General features: G+C 46.5%; 3 protein-coding genes across 3 annotated transcripts in view; all 3 read right to left on the bottom strand.

Annotated features, from left to right (window-relative positions):
- PYCR1 (pyrroline-5-carboxylate reductase 1) overlaps positions 1-135 on the bottom strand; it is a 5,488-nt gene extending 5,353 nt beyond the window's left edge. The window contains exon 1 of the mRNA XM_010568135.1: positions 21-135. Coding sequence (XP_010566437.1) covers positions 21-135 — 115 coding nt within the window. The remainder of the gene's footprint in view (positions 1-20) is intronic.
- Positions 136-4,073: 3,938 nt separating this feature from the next.
- On the bottom strand, positions 4,074-4,982 carry MYADML2 (myeloid-associated differentiation marker-like 2). Its single transcript, XM_010568106.1, has one exon. The coding sequence runs from the start codon at positions 4,980-4,982 to the stop codon at positions 4,074-4,076; it is 909 nt and encodes a 302-aa protein (XP_010566408.1).
- Positions 4,983-11,359: 6,377 nt separating this feature from the next.
- Positions 11,360-18,792, bottom strand: part of NOTUM (notum pectinacetylesterase homolog (Drosophila)) — a 7,627-nt gene continuing 194 nt past the window's right edge. The window contains 10 exon segments of the mRNA XM_010568107.1: positions 11,360-12,527; positions 12,638-12,685; positions 13,309-13,456; positions 13,552-13,652; positions 13,993-14,184; positions 14,979-15,081; positions 16,508-16,566; positions 17,461-17,521; positions 18,669-18,765; positions 18,768-18,792. The exon segment at positions 18,768-18,792 is cut by the window's right edge and continues 194 nt beyond it. Of these exon segments, the coding sequence (XP_010566409.1) occupies positions 12,221-12,527; positions 12,638-12,685; positions 13,309-13,456; positions 13,552-13,652; positions 13,993-14,184; positions 14,979-15,081; positions 16,508-16,566; positions 17,461-17,521; positions 18,669-18,765; positions 18,768-18,792 (1,141 nt within the window). The 3' untranslated portion in view covers positions 11,360-12,220.

An 18,792-nucleotide genomic window follows, 5' to 3' on the forward strand; every position in this document is an offset into this window, starting at 1 on the left:
CTGGTGCCGGCCGTGCCCACAGGCCCAGGCGGCAGCGGGTTGGGCGGGCTCCCGCCCTTGCCAGCCGCCGTCCTGGGCGCGTCCCTGTACCCCGCGGGGCCAGGTCTTAGTCGGGCACGGGAGGCGGCTTGCCATCCCCGCATGTCCCTGCCTCCGCTCCACGCTTTGTGGTGTCCCTCCTTGCCCTTCCTCCCGGCTCCTCTTCCTCCTCCTCCGGCTGCTGCGGGGGGTGCACACCAGCGAGCGGGTTCTGTCCCCTCAGGGAAGGGACCCCGAAGCCTTTCGCTTCTCCTGCCCCTGCAGGTCCTCGTCTGGCTGGCAAAGGGCTCGGGCAGCCGTTGACCCCGGAACAGCGGCTGCCTGGCCGTCCCGGCATTGCCAGCACATGGCTGGCCTGGGCCAGGGGATTCTCTGCGCCTCACCCAGGATGGCAGCTCTCTGACCCAGCATCCGGACGAGGGATGGTGGCGCAGCTGCCGGGCACCCGCGGCGAGTGTGGTGGCTGCCGTGCGGGAAAGCGTGGGCATTCTCCAGCGGAAGGCGTGTTGGGCCCCAGCCGTGGCAGGAGCATGAACGCATGCTTTGTCAGGATGGCCCGTGGTGTGGCTTCACTCGAGGGTCCATAGTAATGGACTGTGGAGAGACCGAGATGTTTTGAAATACGTCGCCATAAAAACCAGGCACCAGCCAGTGCTGTTTTTTCCTAAATGTAATCTTACCACACTTGCTTGCTTTTTTTTCCTCTCCTTCGGCTTTTTTCCTACTCCTTCATTGACAGAAATAAATCTCAGTCTGTCTCCTGCGGATTAATGTTCCTAAAGATCATCTTTTGGGGCTACAGAATCCCAGTCTCCAGAAAGAGAAGGGAATAAGAAGGAGCCAAACTAAAACCCAACCCATTAAAGATTCAGATTCATATATATATATTTATATGCATATATTTCAGGTTGGAATCCTTTAGGAGCTGTCTCTATTGGCTGCAAGCACAAATCCATAATTCTAAATGACTGCATGTACATTCTGACGTTAGTTTACCAAAAAAAGTTGAGAATGATTGGTGTCTTAGGAAGCCTGTTTTATGGCAAGTTCCTTGATCATGATTTATTAATTATGGGTAAAGACAAGCTCTGGAAATAAAGGGTTTTTTAATTAACTGAATCATGACAGGGTAGGTTGTTAAAATCGTATTAAGCAGATATCAGATGTTCTCTGTCCTAGATTGGGTAATCTCATAGTTTCCAATGGTTAGTGAGTGTTTAACCACTGAAGCATGAGGTTTTGATTTTTTTTTTTTTTTCTCCTAAAAGAGTGGATTGTTGTCCACACAATCTTTTTTTGCCATTTTGACCATGCTAACATTTTTTGCTCAGTCTTTGGCTGGCAGATGAGAAAGCTAAATCTGAACACACTGTTCTTGGCAATGAATTGTCTTTCCACTCCTCCAGTCAGTGGTATCATGATTTCCATGTTAAATTCTATTTCCTCCTCATTGTGAAGGCACTAGATTTTACCCCCATTGTTTCCCAGTTACCTATTTCTCTTGGGCCTTTATGTCCCTGGTACTGTGTAAGTTGCATCAACTTATGCAATTAGCAGATTTTATCATATACCTGCTAGTTGCTCCTACCTGGTGCAAAATCTTCACAGCAAAAAGGAAGCAAATGCCCATCTGAAGAAAGTGTTAACCAGCTGAGGAGCTTTCCAGCAGAGTTCACTACCCGAAAGACTTGCAGTGCCATCTCTGGGGACAAGCAGCCCCTGCCTGTGGGGCACCTGCCACTGACATCCCACTCCCTGGCCTCCACCAGCCCCCTCAGAGCCACGCCAGGGTCTGCAGGAAGGTGCTTTTGCACAGCAGTATTCCTGGGTTTTACAGGTTTTAGTTTTATAACAGAAGCCATGATGGTTCACAGTCACCTATTTGATTTTTAGTGCTCTGTAATAACAAAAAATAAGTAATTTTCAAGTGTGACAGCTTAATTTGTCCAGGTTGATAGGTTTATAAAGAATGCATCATAAATGCTTAAGGTTCCTTTTGTGTGCAGTGGCTCTCTGTACACTGCCTCCTCCAATACAAACGGATTTCTTTTTCCAAATTAGCATTTCTTATTTGTACAAGCCCTTAAGTTGTTTGAGTGGCAAGAAATAAAGTGCTCTAATATCCCGTTTTGTATCTATAGTAGATAGTCTTGGGTCTATGCCCTAGAACAAGCTGGCCAGCCTCTTGTTGGCCCATTATCTTCCAGACTTCCTGCCCTTAATGGGGACTTGTGGAAGAGGAAAACTCCTTGGAAGGCTGTTCAGTACATTCCCTTTATGCCGGATACTGATTCTTGACCTGTTTCACAGGCTAGTAATTCCCACTGCTTAAAGGCAGGTTCTGACTTGGTAGCAGAATTATCCAACATAATCTGTACCAACAATTTTTTCCTTTGCTTTTCAAACCCCATACAAAGCACTGATGAAAAGTAAGTTTCCTTCCTTTTTCCTGAGTGACTCTGCTACAAAGAATGTCAGTCAGAGGTCCCAGCCCTCTTGGGTATATACTTTTTTGGGTCTGCGTTCAGGCTTCATACATCAAAATAAATTGAGCTGCGCTTTCTGGCAGAAAGCAGAAGGGCTATGTCTGGTGAAATAAAAGCTGTGTGGAGACCAAGATGAAACTATACAGATCTCTGGAGATGTAGTATGTAAGTCTGCCATTCAGCTTTATTTTAATTTGGTTAAAAAATAAATCTTGCTCTTGACAGTCAGCTACTTTAGATTTCAATCAAACCTATCTAGTCTGCATGCTTTCTGCACAAGTACTCAGACTGCTTTGGCTTCTCACTGGATCAGAAATAAAGGACATTTCTTCCTATTAAACTTGAAATCTGAGCTATGCAGTGTGGGACTTCAAAGTGGGTGTTATTTCAGGGGTGGGTCAGAGAAATGCAGCTCGTTGGTGACACAAAGAGCTCGGGAATCCTAGCGCCTGATCTGGTCTGAGGCAGTGCTCCCAATTTGTTACCGTTGTATGCAAGTTTTGGCATGTCCCATCCGTGTGTGTCGTCCCCGCCCCCCCAGGTTTGGTCTTTTATGCAGCACCGTGAAATCAATTCATCTCTGCATCCCCTTCCTCCCTCCCCCCAGAATTTATCTTTAAGCTTCCGGAAAAAAAATTCTTGACATGAGTGTAAAACAGTGGCATATGAACTGAGACAAAGCATGTGCCAAGGTACCTTCTGGTCCTGGTCGAGCGAGGATGTCAGGTTACACATGGTTATTTTGCAGTTCGGCTCTGTTCTGCACCCTGTTTCTTGGCAGTAGAGCCCCGATTTTGCAAATTTGCATTTCTATAATGACTTAGTTTTTGCTAAATAGGAATGTCCCATGCTTCCCCCCCCCCCCCAAGGTGCATGCTTGAGGATATTCTTTTTCTGTGCTACACAGCGAAGGAGAGGAGAGGAGAGGAAGGGAAAGGACTGGTAGTTTTCAAAATACTATTATAGCTATGATGTTGTTCTCAGAAACATCCTGACTGGAATTTCCCACACTTGCATTTCATGTCTCACCACACAGCCCAAACTAACCCAAACTCTGAGGGATTGTTTTTCATCTCCAGAACTGGTGTTCCTTGATGTAGCTTTTAACTTTCCCACTTCCTGGGTAGTCACTTGATTAAGGTTAGGCGTTGGTAACAGTTTCAAAATCCTTGGTGTCTTTCCTAATATTTGGCTCAGTAATCCAGTAGCCTGCAGACCCGCTGTTGCAGCAGCGAGCGTTTCTGCCGCCTGGAGATGAAAGGCCGTTTTCCGAACTTTTGAGCTGCATCGTTTCTTCACTCTGGCACCAGGCGGCTGAAGCAGATGTTGAATGATGGAGGAGGTGGGCTTTTCCCAGCGTCAGCTGCAGCCCACCCACTGCAGGTCATTAATTTGCTGGTCCAGTCAGTCTTGACCCTGAAGTTTGGTTGATGGTTCTTGTGCACCTGCCTGATCAGCACCTCCTTTCCCCGCATCCCGTCTCCTGCCGCATCCCCGACTGCTGTTGCTTACGCTGCTGGGACAGCTTTGCAGCGGCAGCCCTGCATTTCAGAGGTGCGAGACAAAGCGGATGCGCTGAGAGTACGCCAGATCCACGACGTAGAGCAGCAGGTTCACGTAGGTGAAGATGGCAATGACTAGCTGGCTGTCCCAGGGGCACTTGCCCTTGGCACAGAGGCCGGGGCGCCGCGGGGAGCCATACTTGCTGTCGAAGCAGAACACTGGCCAGATGACCGCTGCACTCATGTACAGCAGCACAGCCCCGAAAGTGTAGATGACCACAGAGCGCTCAAAGGGGAACCACAGCAAGGCAGTCTTACCTGTGACGCTGAAGGCCACTACCACCACTGTCACCACAAAGCAAAAGCTGTAGACAGCCACGCACCACTGCATCGCCACGTATTTGCTATACTGGCTGTCGTTCACCAGCGCCCCAAAGATGATGCAGGCCACGAAGGCCTGTACGATCTTCAGGAGCCCAGAGACGGTGGCCATGTAGCTGGTGACTTGTCCCGGCTTTGCCCTCGTTAGGAACACCTCAGCGGCATACACGACAAACAGGAGGCCCGCGAAGACGCTGGCTGCAATGCGAAAGTCTCTCACCTCACAGCCGATGGGGTAACAGCCGAGCTGGACAAAGTAGAGCGGGTAGATCACTGCGGCCGTGACGGACATGAGCGTGGCGAGCATGGCAAAAGCAGCTGTGAAGTTTCCCCAGGAAATGGTCAGGCAGCTGTGCAGATGTGTGAATTCGCAGGTGATGATGAAGACGGTGATGGCGAAACAGAAAGTCCAGACAAACATGCAGAAAGTGCCGTAGGCCGCGCTGAATCCCCCCTGGTGGGCTACCAGGCTGAACGTGGTGCATCCAAACGTCATCTGCAGCAAACGAGCTATTCCCACAGGGGATGTCACAGCAGCCGTGTTCAGATACGGTCCTCCCGTGCTTTCCATCATCTTTCCAGTCCAGCAAACAATGCACTTAAAGCCCCCCCCAAATGTCCTTTCAGGGTTCTGCTCCTTTGTCCTGAGTCACACCTGGTACTGGATCGGTAGAGCGGCAGCTCGAATCCCTGACTTGTCTCTACCAGTATCGGTAGGTGCTGCGTGTGACGCTGAGTGTGCGTTTCTGGCAGCCTCTCATCAGCGCAGACTTGCCGGCTGCAGGGAGGTTACTAGCTGGCTCTGCCCACTGGCTGCAATCTCAGGGTGCTGCGATCAGTTCGCTCCGCTTTCTCAGGTCTGAAACCTGCCCCGTGTTCTTTCCTTTCACTGTCTCCTTCCCCACATGATGGTGGAAAGGATCACTTTCTCCCTGGAGGTTGACATTTATTCCATTTTAGCTCTGCAGCTGTAGCTCTCTGCTGCGCTGTTTGCAGGAACCTAGGAGTATAAATAGGGGCTATATTAATAGTTCTGGAATGAGTCCTGCCCCCTCCTCAACTGCCATGAGCGGGTGTTATTTAACACTGAAACTGCAAGCTCTGTCAGAGGCTCTTGATTATCCTTCTGCTATTCCTCTAGAAACATTCGGGTCACTGGAACACTCTTGTTCTCCCAGCAGCCGCCCCACACCGTGGGGGCTGTCTGTGGAAGGGGGCTGCGATCCAGCCACACTGCAAAAAAAGGAGCCAAGTCCTGCAGACCAGACCCAAGGCCCCCTGAGAGCGGACAGAAGTCCGAAGGCATCACTAGCCCTATAAAAGGATTTAGGCCAGAGGCTATGATAAAAGCTGACTCACTTAGCTCCATTTGATCTGGAGCAGTAATATATGTACCTGCTGTGAAAGGCCCTGCTGTGCTTTGAGCATTAGTGAGAGCATGCGGCTGTGAGGATTTTGAGCACCCGTCCTCACTATCTCCTTAAACTCTTCCCTGTCTCTGTTTTACTTATATGGGAACCAGTTATTCTTGTATCTCTGAATGCCAAAACCAAATACAATTGTAAAAAAAAAAAAAATTTGCTTTAATATTCTTAACTCTGTTTTGGAACGCAGATTTCAATATATAGTGTCAAACCCTCCCTCCTGTTGGATCAAAGCTTTCCCAGGTAGCCATTTTTGGTATACATTTCCCCAGACTTGGTCTCTACCCAAAAGTTTCTTAATTATAACTCTAAAAGCCCCAAAGAAAATTTCTGAGGTAGTTTCAGAATAGGAAAAATTAAAACCACAACATAGTAGAAAAATTCCTCATTTGCCTCATAGCACCATTGCTGACTCCTTACCTGCAGACCAGCTCTCACTGTGCTGGTCCCAGTGTGGAAGCAGGATCATCCCAGGAGCTCTGCACAGGTGCTGGGAGTCAGCGTGACTGAGGGCCAGCCCAGACCAGAGCCTTAAAATGTTCTGAATGGTTCAAGGTAGTCATCAGCTGTGCTGATAAAGCCTGTAACTTCCTAACTGGGAATTATAATCGACCCTTATGCTTGGTAACAATAATAATTGCTTAATATAATTGTTTCATATTTGTATGTTAACGTAATGATGTGACACCCACCAATGAATCACCACATGCAGTGCTAGATACTATAAAGAAGAGCTGACAAAATAAAGTGTCTGCTCCAATTTATGATCTTAGCATGCAATTCTGGGGCAGCCTGGGTTTGGTTTGCCCAGGTGAAGGATGCTGCTGCCCTTTCTCCCATGACCCTTCCTTGTGCTGTGCCTGGGGACTCCGACAGGCTGGTTTGGGGAGCTCAGACAGCTGAAAGCTCCCAGACCCCCTGGAAGAACACCCTTTCTCAGCAGTTTGCTGCCTGCAAGGTCTGCTGGCAACAACACTGCTGGCAGGCAGGACCACCACCTGGGATGTGCGACTGCAGCCGCTCACACTGCTGGGAAGCACGCCTTTACGTGTGTATCTGCTTGGATAAAATGGGCTTTGGAGGTGATGCAGCATGTCCAGTTTCTGGCTGCTTGTTCCCATCCCTCCACCGCCCTCCCTTGCTCTTACACATCTTGCCTACACAACTGCTCTGCGAGCTGGATCAGGATACTAATGTCAGATTTAAAAAAGAACAGCAGAAAACTTGCACCTGACAGGGATTATTTTTAACCTGGAGTCATCACTGGTCTGATTTACACTGCAGATGTGCGTGCTTGTATCCACACAGCAGTGGCATTGACAGAGAGAGCAGCCAGGGCCAGGGGTTTGGACAGGATCTATTTAAGCTAGTATTGCTCCTGCAAGTCACTTGTGATCCAGCTGTGGATTAAGACAAGAGACAAATAGAGACAGACAGGTTACAGTAGGATTGCTTATGGTGAAAGCAGTGGCTACAGCACTCCAGCAGCTCACAGTCAGCATTTTGTAGGCCAGGAATAACTTTATGGAATGATTCACATGAGAACAGTACAAATTTTGTGAATGTTAAGATAAAAATGTGCCTACCTTCAGCTTTGTCACCATCTTGTAACCTCAGTGTCTCTTTCATGAAAATCCCTCCCATTTTCCTTAAAAAGACCTCTGGTGCTGAATGTAGAAAACCTGCATTCATTTGGGGTGGAAGTTACACCATTAGCATCACAACAACCAGGAAATGCAGCAAGAGAGCCAAGGAGCTCCAGGTGAACATGCTCTCACCCTGAGGTCTTGCCCTTCCTGACTCTCTGTGATGTTAATCCTTCACCTCTAGCAGAATTTTTCCAGACTTGACTGGCAGTGTGTTACTGTCTGTAGTGTGGCGTGTCCTGTAAAACAGAGGGGCTGTGTTAAAAGGCAAAGTTATCGCTGCTGTTGGACTCTCACTCATCCTGTCCGGGGACACAGCTTTGCTGTCCCTGTGCAGTCTCAGCACTCCATCAGTGATGCTCTGTTGCACCTGAACACAGCTGAGACCACACTCGTCATTTTTCTTCTTAAGCCCTAGCAGGAGCCCCTCTAGATCGGCCCCTGCTCCCCCCACCCCCGACACTCCCCATTGCAGCATTTGGCTACAACTGTACCACATTAGCTACATGGGGTCAGTGAGGAAAAGTTTATTCAATACTTATTATATGACAGTCAAGCAGCTGTACTGAACTCCAGTCGCAGAAGAGCTGTTTTACAGTTTATAGCCCACTGTGTTATTTCTTACACTGTAACTTGCTGTATCACCTCCCATCTGAGCAGGGGACCCAGCACACTCAGGAGCAGAGGGCAAAGGGACGCTCCATGTCAAGGCACACTTGAGGACAACTGCTTGAAAGGCTCTGGTGCCACAAGCTGATCATCACAATCCCTCCCAGCTGCCCTGCACGCTGTGACCCATCAGTGATGCCTGGGCTCAGAGCAGGGCTGGTCCTGCTGCTGGGCTTCCACTTCTCGTGAGAAATGGTGCCACTCCGGAGAGGCCTCAGCACCGGGAGGCAGTGCTGGCAGAGCGCAATGGTCCCCAAAATGAACGGCCGGCAGGAGCAGTGCACCAGATGGACCACTGCCTTCTGCAGGGGTGTTGGGTTTGAATGTGCAGGTCTCTGGCTTCTGTGGATCCCCAGGGCCTCTGGGTGTGGCCAGCGGTCTCATTTCCCAGCATCATACAGATGCACTGCCAAAGCACTTAAATTTTCTTTTCGCTTTAAAAACGTGTAAGCAGATCTCATATAGAAGGTCATGAATTAGAAACCCACCACTTCTTGCACCCCATCACCTCAGCTTGTTGCACTGCTCCTTTGAGACCCTGTTCTGCTAAACAGGGAAGAGTCTGCCTGCACAGTTTAAGGTTTGCTCTGAAAGGAGATCCAGAGCCACAGACATTTGCTGGTGAATGGCATGGCAGCTTTGCAATCAAAATAAATGTTGAGAAGCCCATGTGCCCACACATCAGACCAGTGGCTCCTAAATGGTAAGTCACAGCATCTTACAAAGAAGTGAGACACTGATTGGCACAGAAGAGACCATGGCTACTAAACTGTCCAGATTTTTAGCCTGGGTTCCACGCAAGACTGCCAGGAGGACAGAGTAGCAAGGGCTAGCGTGGGGGACAAAAGCTTGATCAGCTGCTCCATGGCTGCAGCAGAGGCTATGGAATGGAGGAAGCAGCAGCAGCAATCCTGTCCCACTGCTGCGACCACCTTCTTGCAGTGTTTTCACAGTAATGACGCTGCCTCCACGTTGCTTGTCCAAGGAATGGGGTATGTTGCCCCCAGAGCAGCCCTTCTGTGTCTTTCCTCTCTACAGCACGGCACGTCCTCCTTGCAGCTGCCCCCAGTCCAGAATAGAGCTCCAGCTGGTAAGACTGGCAGAACGTAATTGTCCAAGGTCTGCACTGTATCGCAGCTGGGTTTGGTGCGCATTACTTGATCAGATCTGCGGTCCTTCTCTGTGAGGGCTGAAGAGTGGGTTGTCTGGGTAGGAGTTAGTTTCTCTCAGGCCCTGTGTATTAGCAGCGATTCCTGTAGCGAATAGAGGCCCAGGGTCTACCCTCCAGTTCATGACTGAAACTGCTTACGTGCCTGATGCCCATGTCTGGACCCGTAGTCATGCAGTGCAAATCCATACATTCTGCTATCAGCTCTTGACTTCTTGGTTGCATTTTAATTCTGGCTCAATCATGTGATGCTTTTGGTGACAATTTTTCCCTCTTGGAGGGAAAGCATCTCATCTAGTCACAAGATCTAAGAGCACAAACACGTGGTACTGAATTCTTCCAGTCTTGCCCTTTTTGCCACTGGCTTCCACACAGCAGATGTCACTGGGGATGAACTTAGAAGCGCCAGCTTTACAAAGGCTTGGGAAAATTATATTTATTGCACAAGTACAAGAAGTAGAGAGCTGGAAATTACTTCCTGGGTTACAGATTCTGGTTTCCAGCTAAGACTTGCAAGCAAATTGTATAATTTTTCTAATAAATTAGCCAAGTTCCCCTTTAAAAATATTTCTGAGACTTCTCCCTGTTACACATTTTAAAAGACTGTTGCAGAGGTACACTAAGCTACAAGAGTGATCCCTGACTCCCAGGGATTTTTTCCTGTGCTTGCAAGGAAAATATCCCCTCTGAATATTCTTCGCCTTTTAGAAATTAACCTTTGAATTAATGTTTTAGATATACTGGTAACCAGTTCTGCAAAAAGTATTCCAAACTTAAACAGTGGTATTTCTACTTCACTGTTTCCTAGTAGAAATACATCGCTGGACACAGCTTAGGGCACTTGCCTATCTACAGGTGCATCATCTTGTGTAGAGTCTTTTTGCAAACAACTGATACCCACAGTAGTTTCCCTTGGTGCTCCCAGTTGATGAACTAGTGCACAGCAGAAATTCTGGCTACTGCTCAAGTACCAGCACTTTGATTGACTCCATGTGACTCCAGCCCTCAAAGGAATCCCATCTGCCTGTATGCTTTTCCAAACATATGTACTGAAGAAGCCTCTCAGCTTAGTGGCATGAAAAATCTAATTAGAACAATTTTACTTTTATACCCAAGTCATTAAAACATAAAGGGTATCACTAATCCCTAGACCGATCATAGGGAAACTCCACTGACAGTTTTCCTGCATTTCAGTTATGCTGGGAGCACCATTCATTTTCTCTTTAGCTACTTTTTTATCTTAAATGTGTACTAAACCCATCTTGCACAGCAGGACACCTATTTCCTGTGTGGTACTGCCTGCCTGTTTGCTGAAGTCCAGGAAAAGTAACCGAATGCCTGCAGTTTTGTTCTTTTTGGGGTTTACCCACCTAAGACAATGGATCTTACAAACAGCACTACTCTCTTAACCTGGCAAGACCCATCTTGAAAGTGCATGGAATTTTTCTAGAATTAGGCCCCAATTTTCTGTAACCATTTATACAAGTGCAAACAAATGCGAAGTCGGTGTCAAGAACTTCTGCAGAATGGATGTAAATTATGCTCCTTGTGCAGGTTTGTCTACACCAGCTGCAGTACGCTACAGCATAAAGCTTTTCTGCAGCTGCCTGTATACTTTCCCCCCCAAGGAATGGTATCTCACTCTCTCCAGCTTCAGTCACACATTCCTGATCCCTCCCTTGTTCTCCTCCCACTACCATCAAAGGGGATTCTCTATGTTCTGAGGTGGGTGTGTTCGCAAATGACTAGAAGAATAGAAATATGTTGGTGCTTGTCTTGTGTTCTCTGCCTTTTATGTTCCAAATGCTCCCCATTTCAAGACAGGACAGACGGTCTGATCAAACATTTCTTTCACTAGAATAGAGACCTCTGCTGCAAACCCAGATCTCCCTGCACCTTAAAATGCAGTGCCCTGAAATACCTGGCAAATCAGTTAAGCTGAAAATTCTGTGCAAGTACGCAAACATCAGATGCTGGGTGAAAATCTCTGTACTTAGACCTCATATTACAACCTCTTCATCAGAGAAACAATGACAAAGCATACTGCAAGGGGAACGCAGAAGTCTAATTAATACAAAATATCAATACCACCCTCAGCCCTCTCCCAGGCACAAGTGATCATAAGGATAACCCATCCAAATGAGCAGCATATACAACTTTACAAAGACATATGTATGGTTCTCTGGTCAGCCCTTATAAATAGCGTTTTACATATTAAAATAAATATGTCCACGTTGCCAAAGTAGCAAGAGGTTTCTTCGTTATTTAAAAAAAATATGTTACAAAACAATATCATTTATATTTCTTGCTTAGTTTAAAAAAAAGTAATAAAAAAGTCATTTTATAAAATAATACGAAAGTAAATTGAGTACAAGAGTGTCCATCCCTAGCACATGTCCTGGGTTTGTACGTTATGACTCATCATGAGATGCTAACCTCCAGGAAGTCATGTAATCATTCCTTCACTTCTAGTTGGACAAAAGAAATCCAGTGCTTGCTTTTTTCACCACTTGTATCAAGTCCATGACATAAAATTCATGTCAAGGGAAGAAGTCCTAGAGCTGGGGAAGGTTCTCACTGCTGCTATTTATGGCTTTCCTACTCCCTGTATCAGATTGCCTTGTGTAACACAGGAAGATGATGTGAATGGCCAAAACTGAGCCCTGGAGTTTGGAGGTAACAAGTTCCAGTCAAATAGTGTAAGCAAGAAATTGCTTTTTTTTTTTCTTGACACATCCTAAGTGTGCAAGAGTGTGGGAGCACGTGGGCATGTACAGGTTTGAGCATGCATGGGTGTGAGCGTGCATCTGCCTGCATGAGCGTAAGGAAGAAGATTAGAAAGTGTGGGAGAAGGGCTTAGAGTCTCCTCCTGATCTAATCTCTCTGCCCCTCTGAAGACCCCTTCCTAGTTACCACTGCTGAGCATTCCCAGAAGTTTACTGGGCTCCAGGCCCTGTTGCTGTGCCATCTTCTGAACATCAAAACCCATGTGCATGAGGAACTGGATCACATTCATCTCCTGCCCTGTGAACTGGTCCCTGATAGTGGGGCACGAGGGGTTGCAGTGAGGCCATGGACAGCTGTCAATCAGATGAATTGGGCAGCCTTTCAGAGGGGCCTTCCCATTTTTGTTGCTCTCATGTAGGCTCCGATCCCAACAGTGCAGGGCACGGGGTAATGATGTCCCCTTCACCTGGATGTCTGTCCAGTGACTGAAAAGACAAACCGTACAGATTGTATCAGAGGGGTCAGGCTGTCAGGACTGGTTAATTCCCCTACCATTTCCCTGTTGACCTTTTATAGAATCTGCAAAAGCACTCACTTGCGTGTAATGATCTCATGAGACAAACAGGCAGGAGCAAAGCTAGCGCTAAAGGAAAAAAGGAAACATAGATTAGGTCTTGGAAGGACAAAGTCACTCCTGATAAATAGAACCTTCCTGACTAGGTAGAAAGTGGAATTTTTCCTGCCCCTGGCAAGATTTTTAGAAACAGCAGTTACTATCATGATACAAAACCTGACTGGACTGGAAAGTATCCAGAAGAAAAGGGGCTCCATCCTGCCTAACAGTGCACATTTGCAACAAGAGACTCCTGAATAGCTGCTCTTGTATGAAGCAAGTAAGGTACATTAACATTTCCTCCTGTGTGGTCACATCAACTCTCTGGACGTTTTATGATCAGTGCTTTTCAAAACATCCCTGTGAGGTTAATGGCTGTGCAATGGCAAGGAGTCTCAGACCTCACCTTGGAGGTAGGAAAGGAAAAAACCACGTTCTTACTGATAATAAAGGGTAGCTGATAATTGTGAAGCTGAATATTACTTTGTACTTATCCAGAAATGAAAAAGGCAAGATTCTTGACATAGACAAACCAATAGTTACCAAATTTAGAACATTTGTTTCTGCAGAGATCTGAGAAATGCTGCTAGGATACTGGATAAGAATGTCTCTTAGAAATAAACATGCCAGGTTTTCATCAATTAAATACTTACGTCACATCCTTTAAGGTGTTTCTCAGCTCCCTACCCAGATTCTGGATGTAGAGCCACTGCCCTTCCTGAACAGGCTGGCCAGTGAGGTGTACATTGTCTACGGTAAGTTGGGCCTCATCAAAGAGCCACTGGACAACAAAGACTGGACCTAGGAAGACAAAATTTGGAAAAGGGATTGCTCTAAGTTAGTTGCGGATACAGAGGAAACCCTAGAATCCATTTTATTTCTCCTCTGATACTTACATCGAAGAGTGGGGTAAATCTTATATCCAAAAAAGCAATTCCATTCCTCTCCCTCTTTAAACTGCAGCTTACAGCGTTCAGGAACAATACCATTCCAATACCTAGAAGACAAAGCAGTAACAGAATGAAAGGCATAGTGCAATCTTAACAACAGCCTTTCTATATCCCAGTCTATTTCTGTTCTCATAGTTCCAGCTTATTGACACCAGAGTTCCTTCTTGGCTACATTGTCCCATCAACACATTTTAGAGCATCTACAACTGCACACATTCTTTTGCCTGTCTAGATTTTAAATTACTGTCTTTTCCAATAAAATCATTGAAAAATCACTGATGTAGATGATAAAGACTCATTAAGTATCTAAATGAAGATAGAGAAGGAGGACATCTTCTCCACACTCTAACCTCTTACAAAAGTGTACTTTAGAACATCTGATTGTACCTTATTCCTCTTCTGATGGCTTCCGTTGGAGCACATGTTATGGTATCAATACAGTCAGTTCTGCGATACTGTTTATTATCCAGGAACCATCCAGAGTCTGCCAAGCCTCGAACCTGAATCCCTTGATAACCCATCTCCTCCAGCTGCTCTGCCACTCGATCCACATTCAGGAGCACTCCTGTCCCTCCAGCACTGCAACAGCAATGTTAATACTGCAGTCATGAAGCACACACAGCTACTAAATGGCTGGCTTGCATATGTATCCTCTCATAGCAGTGACACTCTATAAACAACTTCATCTATCCGCAGGACTACCCACTACTAACTTGCTAGTCACCAAGTTATTTCCTTGCTTTGCAAAACACTCAGAAATAAAGCCAGCGCTGAGTAACAATCCGATACCTCAGAAACCAAATCCTGTTCTTATTCTTTCTTCTGGGAGATCTATATGCTTTATATCATTTGCAAGAGGTTTGGCAGCTCAAAAACTGAAAGAATCTGAAGTGAGACAAATTCATCTTTTGCAACTTCTATATTACACCCCTGTGTAACATATGCTGAGTGTATCATAGCTTTGAACAACACAGCACGATTCAGAGCATCTGCGTCAAGCAAGTCTGATTTTTTAATTCAGATGTCCTGAATCTATTCACAAGAGGCATGCGTCTCATGGTGTGGGCCAACAGGACCCAGAATTCTTGATGCAGGGAAGAATGAACACATTTGCTCCATCTTGCAAAGCTTTTACCTCGTTGTTATTTTCTCCATCTTCTCCTAAGTGTACCTGGACCAAAAGCTGAGGAAATATTATATCATGCCCTGTTGTGCCACTTAGAAGAGAAAACAGAAGAGATACAGGGTTTGCTGTGTTAGCGTTACTGCATTCCTAAAAGAATTTTTTCAGGAGCTGCTGAGACCTCCTCCCTAACAACTTTGTACTGTGGAAATCTCCCGTCTTCACCACAGGAAATCTTGTAGATACCTACCTGCTCCCTGCTAGCAGCAACACTTTTGCAGTGCTAAGACCTTTTCCCACCAGCTCCTTTATAACCTCCTGAATGATCAGTGCTCCCATGAAGGCATATTCATCTGGAAGAGATAGCTCAGTGTCAACAAAATGGTTTCTTGTCCAGGCTAAGACTTTTGCTTCCTCTCCACAAATGCTTAAGAACTTACAAAGAGATTATGAACCTAAAACCAGGCCCATTTTCTCCACCTGTATCAAGTACACCTAACAAGAGATACTCCCCCTCATGCAAAACTTGCTTCCCTGAAAGCGAATAGAGAGTGAACAGAATACACAAGAACACAAGCACACCTTCCTACAACAGTGCTTAGGAACTGCTAAACTTAGAGAGTGAAAACAAGAAGGAAGGCGCTGGGACCCTTTCTCTATGAACGAGGAATATGCACACCTTCCCACCACCTGGAATCTCAGTTCCAACTTACTGCATCCCTTTTTTCCCAGTCATAAAGCCAATTCAGACACGCAATGTTTCACAAAATGTTACACCTACATAGACCGCTACTTCCTCAGCACCACCAAAAGGCAGCCATGTTTGCTGAAATGTAACTGCTTCATAGGAAAAATCGGAAGAAGCCGTGATGAAGTGAAAAAGGCCCTTACTGTGACAAAAAGTGTATCCATGGTATCCACGAGTGGTCATCGAGTGACACGGTGCCTGGTTTAAGGCCAGAACTCACAAGTAACTCAAAGAAAAGCATTAACCTCCTGCCTTTCAGTGCCACATCACAAACCACCTTAGACCAAATTCTTTTGTTCACAGCAGCATCTATCAACAGTAATTCCATTCTGGTCAAAGAAAACTCTTCATGAACAAGTGAGAGAACTAAGCCCCTGGTGTTTCTATAGACATTACTGCACCCAGACACCAATCCTGCTTAAGTTGGGGAACCCAGAGAAGTACATGAGGTAGAACAATTAACTTCCATGAAATCCAGCTTAATCTGGAAGAGGACTCCTTTAAGCAGACTCCCAGAGTTCCGTCATCATCAAAATGACAGCCGATGGCAATGCATGTATTAAGATGAATTATTCTTCGTTTCCCAAAGAAACCTGCAGACAGCTTTAGCCTGACACATGACGGCTCCTTTCAAAGGCCACATATCCTCCTGAAAGAAGTCTGAAGCTAAATTCACTGCACTTGCCTCTCAGATCAGCAAAGCAAAGTTGCATGCAACAAACCATGGTTCCTCAGCTACACCATTTAATTTGCTGTGTGCTGGAACCTGGAGATTCATCTGAAAGGAATTTCATTCCTCTAATCCTTGCACACTGCATCAGTGTAACATCTCTGCAAGCAGTGGCTCTGAACTATGTCAAAACAGCCTGAGCTAAAGAGATCAGGATGTTTTATCTGGAAGTAGCTTGATATTCTTTCCTGCCCTTCAGCAAGAAAAAGCCTGTTCTTCATTCACGCAATTTCACAGAAGTCTGGCCATATCCTTTAATGTGTGATGTCTGGGGCAGCAACAGCCCATCAGCAACACTCACTTTTCTCAGACTTGGAAGAGGCACCGCTCCAAACATCACTTGAGCAATAAGGGATGAATCTGTAATAGAGAGCTGTGTGAGTACTGATGGTCCTTTGACATGCAAGGAGGGGTGAAGAAAGGGTCAAGTAAGTGGAAGAAAATTAAACCCTGGGGAGGGGAAAAGGGAAGAGTTTCTTGTCCAGTTAGACAACTTACCTTCTTGCACACCAAGTGACAATTATAACTGTCTTGAACTTTCTCCTGAACACTGGTAGCTTTACTGAGTTAAATCAACCAATAATGTGTCTTTTATCAATCTAATTGAAGCACTGAGTTCAGTGGACAGAACGATGGGCCAAGATTTTGCTCTTAGCTGTCCCACTGATATGGTGGATGGCCTGCCACAGGGAAACTCTTTGTGCTTCAGTTTTTCACATGAAAAATTAGAAGACCTTGTCAATGCAGTGTAAATGCTGACTGCAGCCACTGGAGGTTTTTGCAGGAATGAAGTTATCTTCCCATTTTTGTCTCCGGCTTGCAGAATGCAAATTAACATCCCTCTCTTCTGCTTTTCCCTCCTATATAGATGCATATATCAACTGGCGTCTTTCTCATTTCTCTTTGAAGCAGAAGAGCTGTTCCACATTCCTCTCAAATTGGCAAATGTGTAACATACTATCAGCCCACCACTCACAACAGTATTTGCCACTTCATCTATTTGAGAAGGCTCTCTAAGCTATCCCCAGTTTTTCTTCGTTAGATCACCCCAGAACTCCAAGGAGACTGGACTTAAGCTTCTCCAGACCTTGCCAGTGCTACTTGTTAGAGAGCTGAACTAGAACAAATGAAGAAACATACAACTTCCTCTCACAAGTGTTAGTCTTAATCTGTCTTTGTAGCATTCTTGCTAGCCTAATAGGCAGGAGATGCTGTTTAAGTATAAACCTATTTCCCTTCGTTGTCCCTCCTTACACCATGTTTGCATTCCACCAGTGGGGATTTTCTTCTGGCTGTGATGACAGGATCCCGGTTCCTGCAGATGGGCACAAAGAAACAAGAAATGTACAAATGACAGTCTATGACTTCAGAGAAACCATATGAGCTTCATGCGGGATCTCTGACCACACAGAAGACAAACATCCATGATGGAATACACTGGTAAGGGAAGGGGAAGGAACATTTCTAAATTTGCCCTTAGGCAGATGTGACTTTCAGAATTTGATTCCTGCTAGAGATGAGGCTTGTCTAGAAGCCTCTTGTAGTACAGAAAAGTGATACATTCTTAAAATTAAGTACTTCCTCAAAAATCAAATCCTAGCAGATAAATTCCAATATATGCAATTATAAGACCTGTGCGAGTGGCAGAGGTTTAGGTACTCGGAAAGCTGGAGCCTAAGCAGCAAGAATGAAGGGAGAAGCTCAGCATTTCTGTGCTGACTCAGGAGCCCAGTGGTCCAGAGCGTGGGTGTCGGGGGTGCTAACTCCACCTTATGGGTGACACTGAAAAGACGCTACAAATACTTTATGTATGCACCAGATGTATGCTTTCACACAGAGAATCTCTGTAGTTGGTTAAGTGACGTTACACAATTGTAAACGGGGAAAAGGTGGAACCACGCAGCTCCAGGTAAAAGCCCAGACAGTTAATCCGATTTCTCCCTATGCACGTAGGGCCAGTCCTACTACAGGCAAACACACCCCCCCCAGCGCAGTGTGCAAGGAATTGCATCTGTCCTGACGAGCAGAGGACGAGGCCCAAGAACAGTTCTTCTGACATGACTAACAGAAACACAAAGTCTCTTTAAAAAACAAAAAACTAAAACACAGCTCTGAAGATCCCAGCAGGTTTGTGAGTACGTGCATGCCTTTAAAGCAGAGAGAGCATAATGGCCAGAGTTCCAAAGACCAGTACTGTCTACCGGTGATAACCCAACGTCCAACCGCAAGTGCACATCTCTGCTTCTACAGCTTTCCCAGAGAGCGGAGATGCACGCTCGTTCGGGCGTCCTCTGGCAGGAGCGAGAGCCCGTCCGTGCCGTGACGCCGCGCTAGCGCCGGGGCAGGAGCGGTCACGCGGCAGCGACCACGCGCCTGCGATGCCGCCAACGCCGCAGGCGGCTGCCCCGGCCTGGCCCCGCTTCCTCGGGGGCTGCCCCGCGGGGCAGAGGGGGACGACTCACCCACTCGGGTCGCGGGCCACTCCCTGGAGCTCATGAGCCTCCGCATGGTGTCGTAGCGGGTGTCGCAGTTCTCCCTGTTGAAGCAGTACCACCCTCCTGGTGAGGGGAAGAGAGGGGGTCAGCC

The sequence above is a fragment of the Haliaeetus leucocephalus genome, unplaced genomic scaffold (genome assembly GCF_000737465.1).
Source record: "Haliaeetus leucocephalus isolate CR32 unplaced genomic scaffold, Haliaeetus_leucocephalus-4.0 Scaffold238, whole genome shotgun sequence".
NCBI lineage: Eukaryota > Metazoa > Chordata > Aves > Accipitriformes > Accipitridae > Haliaeetus > Haliaeetus leucocephalus.

Coding starts and splice junctions, on each gene's coding strand:
- MYADML2 (XM_010568106.1), bottom strand. CDS start 4,982: ATGATGGAAAGCACGGGAGGACCGTATCTGAACACGGCTGCTGTGACA.